General features: G+C 44.3%; 1 protein-coding gene across 1 annotated transcript; it reads left to right on the top strand.

The window, feature by feature from the left end:
- The first annotated feature begins 2,330 nt into the window (after positions 1–2,330).
- LOC144005528 (uncharacterized) lies at positions 2,331–9,521 on the top strand. The gene is made up of 5 exons (XM_077503772.1): positions 2,331–3,353; positions 3,431–3,466; positions 3,535–3,585; positions 3,659–3,913; positions 4,134–9,521. Exons 1-5 carry the CDS (start codon positions 3,344–3,346, stop codon positions 4,412–4,414), a joined length of 633 nt encoding a protein of 210 aa, XP_077359898.1. The 5' UTR covers positions 2,331–3,343; the 3' UTR covers positions 4,415–9,521.
- Positions 9,522–14,244: the final 4,723 nt, after the last annotated feature.

Below are 14,244 nucleotides of genomic sequence, written 5' to 3'. Positions count from 1 at the left end.
GGGGTATTGTCGGATATACCTGAAAATATTAGATTTTCCCGCATACTACGGGATTGAACATCTAAGACCGTTTCCTTTAGCATTTTATTCTCCTTTATAATCGTCTCCAACTCGGCTGTGACAGCTACGAGAGAGGAGCGTAGCTCGGAATTATCTCGTTGGAGATCGCTTACCTGTTGGCTAATGAATTCCAAACTTGCCTTTAATTCTTTGACGTCCTTGCGGATAAGACAGAGGACGTCAAGTTTTTTATTTTTGGAATCCAGCATACTCACTGATACATCGGCGGTTACTAAATCATCCGTATCTGTTGACGAGTCATTTTTCCTTTTTTTCGAAGGATTATCACGACTAGCCACCAGATCATCCATCGCGCAGCTATAAAAATAATCGTCAAAGCGTTCGAGGTCGTCCACACTGGCTAATATTTCCGATCTTTCTTAGAAAAGAAAAAAATCGAATTTATCTAGTCGTTAAATTCAGGTTTAATTAGAAATATAAAGCTAATTTTATTTTAGCAGCAGGGCGCCGCCATGTTAGATTTTCCCAGTCTCGCTATCGGTCTCGCGATAGTCACAGCATCTCGCGATAGCTCGCGGGACAAAGTTAGCCCCGTTGGAATCATTTAAAAAAAAAATAATTAATGACTATTCTAAATAATGTATATGATTGATCCGTTATAGTAATGGTCAATGGGGACGGGTCTCGAATAAGCTTCGGCTTCTACCCGTCAGCCCTTCTTTGGGATGTCAATGTTGCAAATGATGTGATGTGATTGATGTAAGCTGTAATGTGTCCGAAAGGAAAAAATGAATAAACTAAAACTAAACGGGGTCCGAACCCTGACGTAGACAAGGAAGCCTATTACTGGCCTCCTTTCCTTTGAGCGGGTGGTCAAAGACCTTGAGCATTTCGGCTGTGAACGACTTGTAGTGACTGCAAACTGGTGAATTGGCCTTGGCCAAGGCTACAGCCCAAGCTGATGCTTTATCGGACAACAAACTCATAATAAATGCTATTTTAGAACGTGTAGAGGGCTGCTGATTAAACACTAGTGAACACTGGTGAATAAACTCACTACATGACCCTGAAACACCCGAGTCCGTGACCGGGGTTGGAATGAAAGGTTCCCGGGAACGGGTGGGCGGGGTTGCTGGAGTAACAGAAACAGGAGCTGGAGCTTGGGGCATGGAGAGCTGGGTGGTAACCTGGTCCAAGCATCTATCAAACTGGGTCATGCTGGCATTGAGCTTGCTGATGGAGTCCATGATCCCTTGAAGGGCTTCTTCCTGCAGGCCGACTCGTGCTCCTTGAGAGACCAAGGCCTGCCTGATCTCGCTCTCTGCGAGGTCCATGATGGCCAGAGAATTCTGTTATGGATTGTCTGAGGTTGGACCCCAGAATGCAGTTTATTTTGCTGAGGTCTGGAAAAATCCCAAAACAAAAAAACTCAGGAGGCAGGCAATCAGGCAGGGAGAGGGTGGGCTGGCTGCAGGATCTTGGCGAAGAAGACTATAACCATAAAACAAAGATCCAGGGCAAAACAGGTTAAAAAGGCTTCTTGGTCACATAAGGCAAAATGCAAACTCTATTCACACCAGACAAAAATGCTGTGTCGCACTAACACATGGGATGAAATTCTCTTGCACCAGCCTGGGTGCAGACCAGGCTTCTTATCCAGGAAAGTTGATTATCTGATAGAGCCCAGGTGTGTGCCATCAGCTGCCAGCCACACCCGCCTGACCTGCCAAGAGGAAGAAAACAAAGACCTGCCATGCACAAAAACCCAATTATGACAGTACCTCCCCCACATTAAATTAGGGTCAAAAGTTTTGTACTTGAAAAAATAAAACTTGAAACTGAAAATTGTTGTGTTGATCTTGAATTTCACAAAATATAAAAAGGTACTCAAAATAACAATAAGCACGTGAAAAGTTTTTTCGGGTCAAAATTCATTTTGATTCACTTCGGTCCTGCCTTTGAATAAATTATTTTCATTTTTTGCTTCCATATATATTTTGACATTTGAGGTCTTGTTTTTTTCAGTTGCATGTTATATATAGGTAAAATGCGGCAAATGTCAAAAACTGATTTATGGCCCCCATAAAACCATGATTTATGGCACCCCCCTCATAAAACCATTCATAACCTAACCCTTTGAAGTAAGCCCCGCCCCCTTCCGCCTTCTTAGCCAATCAGAAGCCGTTATTTTGAATTAAGCACCACCCACTTTCCGCCTTCTTAACCAATCAGAGGCCGGAAGCCAGCTCCTGTCAAAATTTATTGATGACATTCTGCACCCCCCTACCCACCCCCCTCACAGCCCTAGCCAATCAGAGGTCGGAAGCCACCCCCTCATCGTCTTAACCAATCAGAGGTCGGAAGCCAGCTCCTGTCAAAATTGATTGATGACATTCTGCAACCCACAACAAGCACATGTTATCCGGTTCCCCCCACCCTTCTGCACCCCTTCAACAAACATATGTTTCCGGTCACCCCCAAACACCCCCATCAATTGTATACGTGCTTCCGTTGACCCCCCACCAACAGCTTTGATGTCTGAGAGGAAGCTCTCCCAACAGTTCTACCGGCTGATAACAATAATTCGACATCCTCTTGTTAATAAACTTTTTTTTTCATCTTGCAGGAAGGATCCTACCACAACTACCTTTGAAGTAGCGGGGGGAAGCGCGCCCCTGTATTCGAATACTGATAAAGCTCCCCACTTTGAAGTAGAAAGGGTATCAAACGTGGGAAACGGCGACTCCCCTCAATACCACGGCCAAACTTCACACCCGCGAACCCCCACCACCGTCTCTTAATAGAGTTAAAGTGTTGTGAATATTAAAAAATGTTATCCATTTGTTTTATGTTTTTTAAATAAATAAAAGAAACTTACCGGTGGTTCAGAATATGAAGTCGCGTCTCATTCAAGGGGTTTTTCCTTTTTAAAAAAAATAAAATAAAAAAATAAAAGGGGCGTCTGTCTCTAACCGATGGAGTTGGAAATACAGGCGAAAAAATAGATTATTCGTGCGTAAAGGGCGGTTAATTACCCCATTTCAGAAACGCGTACTTCTTTTTCTTAGACTAAAAACTTGTGACTATGAGCTAAAGGGATGATGGCGTGAGGGAGTCACACCTCTCACGCTGCGGTAAACGGCGCCATCTAAAGGCCAAAGGATGTTACTGCATATGGTCATGGGAGGGAGACAAGGAGGAGCTAGTCAAACCCTTCCATAAAATCCACGTTTTCGGGGTAACACGTCATCAGTTCATTCCCACCTTGGATTTACTAAGAAGTTTGTCTTTTGGGTCTCTGAAAAAAAAAACGGCATTCAAGATGATGAAAGGTAATGATCTTTTTCTTATTATTTTTATTGTATAGATGATATAAAACTAAATTGCTATTATATTTCGTATCTTGCAGATACTGTTACAACGACCACGGAAGTTTATGATGCTCGTGAGTTTACTAAATTTTAATTATCCGTAATATTCTTCTTAATTTAATATAGGAAATTGTTTTAAAAGGTCCTCAGCAGTTCCACTTTAGCGATGAGGATTTTACAAAGGAGGATTACGGTAAGAATCTACGTTTAGTCTAAAATAGTAGTAGTATATTTAATTTTAACGTATATTTTGTTTTTATTTCTAGATTCTATAAGAGCTACGGAAATATCGGCTCTCCCCGAACAGTTACAATCGTTTCCTTTACTCTGGAGAAATCCAACGGGAGAGGTCGCTGTTTTGGCTGATGAGGACTCACGGGCGGTCGTGAACGGAAGAGGCGAAGAAGAACCGGGAGCTGTATCCGGAGGCGAGGGGAACTCTAACGTATTGGAAGCCGCCCCTATTTCCCTCGTTTCAGGCCGAGCCAGGATAAATATTAGCAGATACGTGACAACGAGCGGTAAGCGGTTGATATTTATTATTAAAGAGAATTATATAATAAGATAAAGCGCCTTCGTTTATTGTTACCGTAGAAATATGGTACGGCGCGATGGGTGATGTTTTGAAATACTACAATACCCATAATGCTTAGCGACCAGATTGTTTTGTTTTACTTTTTTAAAGTTTTTAAGATAAAAGTAATCTATTTATATCGATAAAATGAATATACGATTATACAGATAGTGAAGGGGTCTCCGCCGAGGACGCTGGACAAGCCGTTGACTCGACGGTGGAAGCCTCGCGCTACATCCAGAGCGTGGCCGGTGAATCCGACGAGCGAGCATCGTCGGCGGGAGGAAGAAGGAGAAGGCGCCGGACGAATCCATCCGGACGGAGCTACCGATCAGGATGCAGGTTTCATGAGGAAGATTGTGTTCGCGAGCGCATAGAAGCGGTTAAGTGGATTACGCGTTTAGAAACGACTATGCGTATTGTACAATCTATTATTAATAATTTGTAGTTTTTTATTTAAAACCTTACAATGGAACGCTATGATGTGCCTGAGACGTGTAATATACCGACTGAATTGGAGGAAATTGTAAATCAGATAAATGACCCCTTTGAGTCTATAAGACAAATTGATGATTTCGAAGACTTCTTTAGCCCTGTCGATGCGGCGCTAGCAAGACTTAACCGAGCAAATTTAAACGGAGGTGAAAATCAAGAAGTACAGGCGCATGTTATTTCAGATAACGATGTAGCTAGTATATCTAATGAAATATCGCTCCCATCCACTTTGGCATTTGGTGATGGATTGGGATTAGACGATTCAAATGAAATACAGCTTGCCGTGCATTACATAAACGAACCGGCTCAATCCAACCAGCAGGTGGCACACATAGATGAAACACAACAACAACAACACATAGGCGTTTTTCTACAACCACCAAATGAAACACAACAGCATATACATAATTTGGTGCATTCAAATGAAATACAGCCTGCCGTGCATTACATAAACGAACCGGCTCAATCCAACCAGCAGGTGGCACACATAGATGAAACACAACAACAACAACAACACATAGACGTTTTTCTACAACCAAATGTGCCACATTCAAATGAAACACAACAGCATATACATAATTTGGCGCATTCAAATGAAATACAGCCTGCTGTGCATTACATAAACGAACCGCCTCAATCCAACCAGCAGGTGGCACACATAGATGAAGCACAACAACAACAACAACAACAACAACACATAGACGTTTTTCTACAACCATCAAATGAAACACAGCAACAGCAACCACCTACGCTGTGTATAGGTGAAAATCAGGCAATAGATGCAGATGTACAGGAGGGTGCGGGAGGTATTATTAGAACGAGGAGACCCGTTTTTAATAATACCGAATTCCGTAAACGTATTTATACACGTGAGTCCGGCGAGCCCCTCGATTTTGCGACTTTTTATACAAATATAGGAGATAATGTAAACGAGCTAATTGACGAGGTAACTAGATCAACACGTCCTGGTGATATCGTACAAGTAGAATTAATTAGCGGTGATAGGAGTGCTAACTGTTATCTACGTCTTACCGACGATCCAAATATTCTAACCGAAGAGGTTAATAATTTATTGGAACATATAGCTCAATCTAACACAGAGATTTTAGCTAGCGATGAGATTCAAATGGTAGTACAAATTGTCCCGGATATGCGTGGAGGAGGGGGTGTCAGGCGCAAGCTACAGTTAACTACAAACGAAGAAATTTTGAGAAAGAAACGAAATTGTTTGTATATGACCCACAATGAAAATAACAAACTATGTTTTGCACTAGCATTAGCCTTCTTGCTAGACGGGTCGTTAACGACGGCTCAGGCAATGCAGAGAGCAGAGCATCTACAAAAATGCGTAGGGCTAAGCTGTCAAACATCCGTCAGTCTGAGAGATGTGCATAGATTCGAGACCTACATCAAACGAAAAATCGTAATTCTATACAGAAACGATGATTGTAGGCCCATATCTTTTTTTTGAAACGCATTATCCAAAATCAGAGGATACTCTGTTTTTGTTATTGCTGAATGAACATTATTATGGCATAAAAAGGATCAACGTTTTGTCGGACAGAGTTACTTCTGCCGACACTGCTACAAGGGGCATTCAAACTGGCGACTTCATAATTGTGAGGGACGATGCGCGATCTGTCTTAACCCCTTATGTACACAACAGCAGCGAAAAATCGTTATTTGTCATGATTGTAACAGATCGTGTCTAAACGATGAATGTTATGCTAAACATAAAGAAAGCGATCGGGGGAACGAGAGTAATTGCGACCTCTGGAAAAAATGTCACAAATGCGGTCTATTGTACTACAAATCAAAACATGCGCGCATACAGCCCCGATGTGTTATGTGTAAACAGGTGCTCCCGCAAGGGGGTGACACGATGTTTAATCCTCATCGTTGTTACATGCAACCCCTCAAAAATGAACAGCTATGTAAACAAATAATCTACTATGATTTTGAAACTTGCGTGGGGGCGGACGGTAACCATAAAGCATTTCTGGTACGCGCAAAATTAAACGACCTTGAAAAAGAATGGTTAGGGCATGATTGTGTGCGACATTTCATCGAATACTTCAGAAATCCACGCTTTAAAGGTGCAACCTTCATAGCCCATAATGCACGAGCCTTTGATTCATACATCTTAATTAACAAGATGATCTGCATGGGGGTTAAAACCGAAATTATTATGCAGGGCAGCAAAATCATCTGTTTCACAGATACCGACTATAATATGAGATATATCAATTCGATATCTTTTCTTACAATGGCTCTGAGTAAATTCCCGAAATCGTTAGGTTTCGAAGATCAGGTAAAGGGTTATTTTCCACACGCATTTAGCTCTTTTAAAAATCTGGACTATATAGGTCCATACCCCGAATCAAAATTTTATGGTGTGGAACGCATGACGTCCTCGCAGCGCACTGAATTTTTTAATTGGTATGAAAAAGCGCGGGGCGGGACCTTTAATTTTACAGAGCAGGCGCTTCTGTATTGTAAAAACGACGTCAACATTTTAGCGACAGTTTGCGAGAAATTCAGGGAGGAATTTTTAAATAGCACAGGATTAGACCCGTTTAAAGCCGTGACGATCGCATCAGCGTGCATGAAAGTTTTTCGCAGTAAATTCTTAATTCCTAACACGCTAGCAATTACCCCGACCGATAATTATAGACGACAGTTCAAAGCATTCTCTCACGACTCTATTCAATACTTGATGTGGATAATGCACAGCCAAAATATTGATATCACGCACGCGCTCAATAGAGGTGAGATGAAGATCGGTCGATATTTTGTAGATGGGTATGCGAATGTAAACGGCGAACAATGGGTATTCGAATATCTGGGGTGTTTTTATCACGGATGTATCGAATGTTTCGACCCAAACCAAATTTGTCCTATGACTAAAAGACCTTTCCAAGAAAAATTTGACGCTACTGAAAAGAGATTGCGTGAGCTAACTCATAATCATGGCGTTAAACTTTCTGTCATGAGAGAACATGTCTGGCAACGAATGAAACAGACTGATCCGAGAGTGAGAGAGTTTCTGCGCGAATCAAAATTCCCTGAACCTCTCAATCCTCGTAACGCTCTTTTCGGAGGTAGAACAAATGCTTTTGTTTTATGATACACAGCCGCACGTGATGAACGTGTATTGTACGTTGATGTCACATCTCTGTATCCTTTTGTCAACAGCACCTGTCAGTACCCTCTCGGGCATCCCATTATCATTCACAGAGACTTTGGTGACCTCAGAAAGTATTTTGGTTTCATCAAAGCCGTTGTTCTACCCCCGAGAAGGTTGTATTTTCCTCTTCTTCCTCATAAAACAGCTAGAGGTAAACTTGTGTTTACGCTTTGCAAAACATGCGCAGAACTTAACAACCAAGATAGCACGTGTGCTCATGATGACAAAGAAAGAGAGTTGGCGGGTGTATGGACGACCCCCGAGTTCATCAAAGCTCTAGATCTAGGCTACACCGTCTCACAAGTTGATGAAGTGTGGCATTTTAATGACTCGAGTAATGATGTTTTCAAACAATACATGAACACCTTTCTCAAAGGAAAGCAGGAATCTTCGGGCTACCCCTCACACGTCGTAGATGACGCCGGGAGAGAGAAATACATCTCCGACTACTTGAAGCACCAGGGTATTCAACTCGATGCTAGTAAGATAGCGCCAAACCCGGCTAAAAGACAGGTTTCAAAGCTATGCATGAATTCGACATGGGGCAAACTCGGACAGCGTGAAAATTTAAATCAAACAGAAATTGTAAAAAATCCGGATCGTTTTTTCAACCTGCTGTTCTCAGGGATGTACGAGGTGAAATTTTTTCACTTCCTTAACGATGATGTTTCTCTGGTACAGTAGAAATACAGCGAACGCGCTCAAACACCCTCCTCACTGACGTCCAACATCTTCATCGCTTGCCTGACGACCGCCTATGCTCGTTTAATAATGTATGGGTATTTGGAACAACTGCAGACTAGAGTTCTTTATACAGATACAGACAGTTTGATCTATACTGTAAAACAGGGGGAAAGCACTCTCCCATTAGGCGATCTATTAGGTGATCTCACAGATGAACTAGATAATGACACCATCCAAGAATTTGTCTCCGCAGGTCCGAAAAGCTACGCTTATCAGACCAGAAGCAAGGGGAAATTGGTGATGAAGGTGAAAGGCATCACCCAGACGCATGATACCTGTCAAATCATCAATTTTGACAGCGTCAAGGAGCTGGTTGAAGGATACGTCGACAGCATGGGGGCGCGGCCAGGGATGATTCAAACCCCTCAATTCAACATTGTCCGAAATAAGAAGGGGTTTCATTTGAAAAACACTTCATTTATGAAAAAGTTTAAGGTGGTTTACGACAAGCGTCGGTTGCTTCCAGGCGGTCGTAGCGTTCCATTTGGTTTTTGACGAGCTTGTGTTTTTGTTTGTGATTGTGACTGTGGTTGGGTCGTAGCATTCCATTTGGTTTTTGACGAGCTTGTTTTTTTGTTTGTGACTGTGTTTGTGGTTGGAGGGGAAAAAATATATATATATATATATATATATATATATATATATATATATATATATATATATATGAATCCGAACCACATTGATTTTGATACTAGATTAGAAATCCCATTTTCATGTTTGATTGCAGGTCCTAGCGGGTGCGGGAAAACTTTTTTTGTGAAAAGTGTTTTGGAAAATTGTGAGCATGTCATGAAATCATCTCCTGAGAATATCGTTTGGATTTATAATTCTTACCAGGAAATGTATGATGAACTTGAAAAAAAACTGAATAAAAAGATAAAGTTTGTAAAAGGTCTCCCGGAATGCTTTGAGGACGAATCTCTCTTTCCAGCCCATCTTTCGCACCTGATCATCTTGGATGACGTCATCTTCGAGGCGAGTGATCACCCGGAAGTGGTAAACATCTTTACCCAATACAGACATCATCGGAAAATGAGCGTCATGTTACTCACTCAAAACATTTTCCATCAGGGGAAGTATAGCAGAACAATCAGTTTAAACAGTAATTACATTATACTGTTTAAAAACCCTCGCGATAAATTACAGGCGAGTGTTTTGGCTAATCAAATCTACCCCACACGCAAAAAGTACTTTTTGGAATGTTATGAGGACGCCACGAAAAACGCTCATGGGTATTTATTGGTAGATCTTACATCTCCAGATCAATTTAGATTGAGAACCGGTGTGTTACACGGGGAGTGGCCTGCATTATATTTACCCAAAAGCTCGTAAGATGTCAAAACTTTAAAAAAAAAAAAACGCCCCGCTTCTTAAATTGTTGTTTCGTGCCCTCCCTCGCAAACGTAAACAAATTCTCAAACAAGCCCCCAATGACCTGGTGAAAGCGCTCTGTGAGATTGCTTTAAATCTCTTAAAAGGGCATATACCTCTAAACCCGTCTCAATATAAGAAGCTGAAGAGGAGAAAGAAGTTTATTCGGATATTAGCCGATAAAAAAAAACAGTCTTAAAAAGAAGCGTGTGACTTTAGTTCAAAAAGGAGGCTTCATACTCCCTCTACTGGCCGCTTTTGCACCTGTCCTAGGCAGCATCGTCACCGGTCTAGTAAACAAATAAAACATGAGTCTGAAAACAGCTCAGAAAATGTTTTTAGTTTCCCCGCACCAACTGGAACGTTTAAGCAAACCCACCCCCAATATCCGTGAAACACCTGAGAATGGTTTTGACGTCAGGATGAGGGAGTTATTAGATGATCGTTCTATAAATCAATATGAAAAACTAAGGAGATATCAAACTCTGGTGCAACGGTATTTAGGACTGCTTAAACAAAGAGATCGTGAGTTGGTTCCGGTCGCTTTGACACTTCCTAATCCACGGGAAGTTTTTGAACGGGGAGGAGGGACGCAAAAGAAGGACGAGGAGGAGGTGGATGGGAGGGGGGTGTCAAGATGGATGTGGGTGTATGGGGTGAGATATTACAAACTATTCCGCTACGTCATCGTAAAAACGCCGAATATCTTTTAAGAAAAATATCGTCTCGTGAAGAAAAGGTATGGAACCAACGGGGAGAGTTTATCTTTAACGGTAGACCCGTTAGATGCTCCCATATGACCGATTTACTCAAACATCTCACTGTAAACGGAAAGAAGATCAACGAGCGAGAGCTGCTAGGCTGGACGGAATTCTTACGGCTATTATCGGAGCTTAATATACCTGAGACTGTAGTTTCTAATCCCTACGCTAGAGAGCGGTTAAGACTATTAAAAAAACGAATCTGTTTCTAAGCAAAGTGACGATGACGTAATATCCGGCGGTAAAAGGAAGCGAAAGAGGAAGCAGAAAATCATTAAATGGGAGGATTATTAATTTTTACCCCTATCGTCAAGAGAAGAAGAATAAACACACCCACTCACGTCTCTGTATCTTTTGCATGTGAATTTTATTGAATAAAATATTTGAAAAAGACATCATGAGCATTGGCATTTTTTTTTAAATATATCCAAACAACATGAAATTTGTCCTCCACACATCGTCCTGGGGTACATCCTTCGTCTTTCCACGAACGTTGCTACCATAACATCATTCATAACTACATCGTCATAATAACGGGTTAAAACCTTGCGGTAAGATTCACCACATCCTCGGGCTGATAAATAATAAACACAATGCTGACCGCATACTGTCGAGAGTTCGTGTTGTAATTGGCGGTCGTGGTGGAATATCCGGTCGGAATGTTTTTTTAAGAAGCAGTTTATGCTCTTAGGGTAATAATAAAAATCAGGTGGGAATCCAAAAGAATCGAAAAACGTAGCCGTCCCGTCGTCCTCTAACGTCAGCGCCAACCAATGCTCGCCAGGGAGGTTTCGAGAGTGTGTATTAACAATATAGTAGGAGGGAGTAGGGGGCGCTAATATGTCAGTCAACTCATCTTCAGCGAAGACGCCTTGGAATCTTTCCCCCTGAATTTGCCTCATCAGACGCTCCAAATCACGGCCGTTCATCTTTTAATAATAATCGATCAAAACTTCTCTTTTTGAATTAATCTCTATAATGCTGTCATAAGCGGCGTAAACGATAAGGGTTGCTGTATGGGGGAGAGGATTTCTAAATCTCATATCTAGTCTTACGACCCCGTTGGAAACAGGTGACAATGCCTCGGTATCGGAGGTGGGGCTTAGGTTAAATGCAAAAAGCGCGTAGCCATTTTGGAAGTCCTGCAAGTCTAAAAACAGGGGCAAATCTTTGAGATACCTTCCTGTTGCTTCATATAAATTATGAAATTCGCGCACAGAGTTCCCCTCAGTAAAAAGCGGTTGAAAAGGCTTATTTGGGATCTGAGTGCCATCTCTCGATAGTGCTAAATATTCAATATCGTGATGGGCGAAATTAAAGGGGTTTAAATCTCTTCTCCCCACAAAAGCGTTATGATTAACGAGAGCCAGGACTACGCTTTTTGGCATAGTTCCTAGAAAGAGGTTATCTTTTTATTTTATTTTATTTATTATTATTTTTTTTTCTAAGAGCTCAGAATTGTTCATTCGGTAGTCTTACCGATTCAACGTCTTGTCATCATTGCTCTTTTTTTTTAATTATTTTTATTTTTTTATTTATTTTTTATTTTTTTGTGTGTGTATGTGTGCGTGCGTTTGCGTGCGTGCGTTTGCGTGCGTGCGTGCGTTTGCGTGTGTGCGTTTGCGTGCGTTTGCGTGCGTGCGCGTGCGTGCGTGTGCGTGCGTGCAAATACGTATAAATTTATACTCATTCATTCACCTAAAACCTTATAAATATCCCATTACCCTTCGCCTTAACCAGGTACTTCAGAATCTTGCCAGAGTCGTGAGGTTTAAATGGTCAGGAGACCAGAGAAAAGGTCAGAAAAAAAAAGAAATAAAGAGAAAAGAAAGGTAAATCAAAGTGAAATCCAGCACCGACCAAACACTTCCTGCCTTCCCCATGATTACAAAATCAAAGTCTTACGCCAACCCCGGAAGCCTCTAAATTCCAGCAAATTTAGCGAGATCTCAAGAGCCCAGAGGAAAAACTAAAGAGAGGAAGGAGGGAAGGATCGATAAGGCAGAGTGAGATCCATAGAAGCCAGTACATCCAATCCATCAAAGTGAAGTCCAGCACCAACAAGACCCCTCCTGCGTGGTTACAAAACCAGAGTCTTATGCCAACCCCAGAAACCTCATACTTCTAATAAATTAAGATCTCAAGTGACCAGAGGAAAAACTAAAGAGAGGAAGGAGGGAAGGATAGATAAAGCAAAGTGAGAACCACAGACACCAGCACCAACTGATTCAAGGGGCTGTGGGAGGGAGAGGGTACTTCTGTTGAGTTTCAGTAGATGCTGGTGCGACGGATCTGGCATGCATAAGGACCACCACCAAAGAAAGAAGCCGTCAACCGCGGTCCAGCAAAGCGAGCACTCCCCCCCCCCCCCCCCCCCCCCCCGGAATCCCCAGGCCGCGGCAGCACCAAGGCCACCCCCAAGCCACCCGAGCGGACACCGGTCGGCGAGCCGACCCAGACACCCGGAACACCCCCGCCCCAGCCCCGGCCCACACCCCCGAGCCCAAGGCCGCAGAACGAGGCCCAGCGGGCCCCCACAGCGCCCCACCGGTCCCCAGCCCCCATCCCCCCACGACCCCCCCCGCACCCCACCCAAACCCGCCATCCACCACGACCCAGGCCCCACCACCCCCGACCCCCAAACCCCCGAACACACCCCGACCCCCAGCACCCAACCCCCCACCCACCCATACCTCCACCCCCCCCCAAACAAGCCCCCCCCCCCCCCCCCCAACGGCCGCCACCCCCCACGAGAACCCCCCACCCCCCCCCCCCGGAAACCGGCACCGGGCAGCAGCGCAGAGAGGGAAGATGTGCCCACCCCACCTCCAGCCGCGCGAGATTTGCACAGCGGCGGGAGGGGGGAAGCAGAGGAGGAAGCACCAGGGGAGAAGGCGGAACACCAGAACACCGAGCCCGGTGGGGAGAGGCCCCGGTCGTCACGCCAGAATACTAGTGACACCTAACCCTGTTACTGAGTCCGCCAGCTCGCCGACTGGCGAGCTCTACCCTTACACCGTGAATGTGGCCCCACCCAGTGTATATACAAGTGTGTGCGTGTGGTGCATTAAAATTGGGAGCAGGTGAGTCGGAGCAGAGGGAAAAAATTTCCCCTACTCCGACACACCCGTATCCCCCCCAAAAAAATGAATATGTATATGTGTGGTGCATTAAAAAAGGGAATGGAGGGACAAAGTGGTGGGGCAGGGACACAAATGGGGGGGACCACAGCGCTGCCAGGCACTGCAGTCCATCCCCTCTGATGGCTCCCCGCCCCAACTCACCCCTCCCCTTGGACGTGAGGTGCATTAAAATTGGAGGGGAGTTGAAGGGTGAAGACGGTGTTTCCACCCTTCCCCACCCCACCAAGAAATGTGTTGTGTGCCCTATGTGTATATTTACAAAGTGTATAGTGCAAGCTAGTGAAGTGAGTAAGAGGAGCGACCAGCGGGGCCTCACCCAACCCGGCGGGTGTAGGTGGCACGCCCGCCCCCCAGCACCCCCACCCCCACCCGCCCCCCACCTCATCCACCCGGCACCACAATGGGCGGACAGCCAGCGCAGCAGGGCTACCGGACAGCCCACCGGCCACCGGAGCCCGCCCGGGGCGCCAGGAGTTATACCGGAGTGGGGCAGGCCCCAAACCCTCGCCCGGCCCCCGGAGCCTGACGCCCGGGCCGGGGAGGGAGCCCCAGGCCCAGGGAGAGGGAGGGGGAGGGG

This window comes from Festucalex cinctus, chromosome 17, assembly GCF_051991245.1.
Source record: "Festucalex cinctus isolate MCC-2025b chromosome 17, RoL_Fcin_1.0, whole genome shotgun sequence".
In the NCBI taxonomy this organism is placed as follows: domain Eukaryota; kingdom Metazoa; phylum Chordata; class Actinopteri; order Syngnathiformes; family Syngnathidae; genus Festucalex; species Festucalex cinctus.
The sequence above is the reverse complement of the archived record's forward strand: the minus strand, read 5'-3'. Positions and strand labels throughout refer to the sequence as shown.

What these genes read in the sequence shown, in the direction of transcription:
- LOC144005528 (XM_077503772.1), top strand. An exon ending in CACGGAAGTTTATGATGCTC is followed by an intron (nt 3,467 to 3,534) that starts GTGAGTTTACTA and finishes TTGTTTTAAAAG; the next exon opens with GTCCTCAGCAGTTCCACTTT. An exon ending in TTTTACAAAGGAGGATTACG is followed by an intron (nt 3,586 to 3,658) that starts GTAAGAATCTAC and finishes TTTTATTTCTAG; the next exon opens with ATTCTATAAGAGCTACGGAA.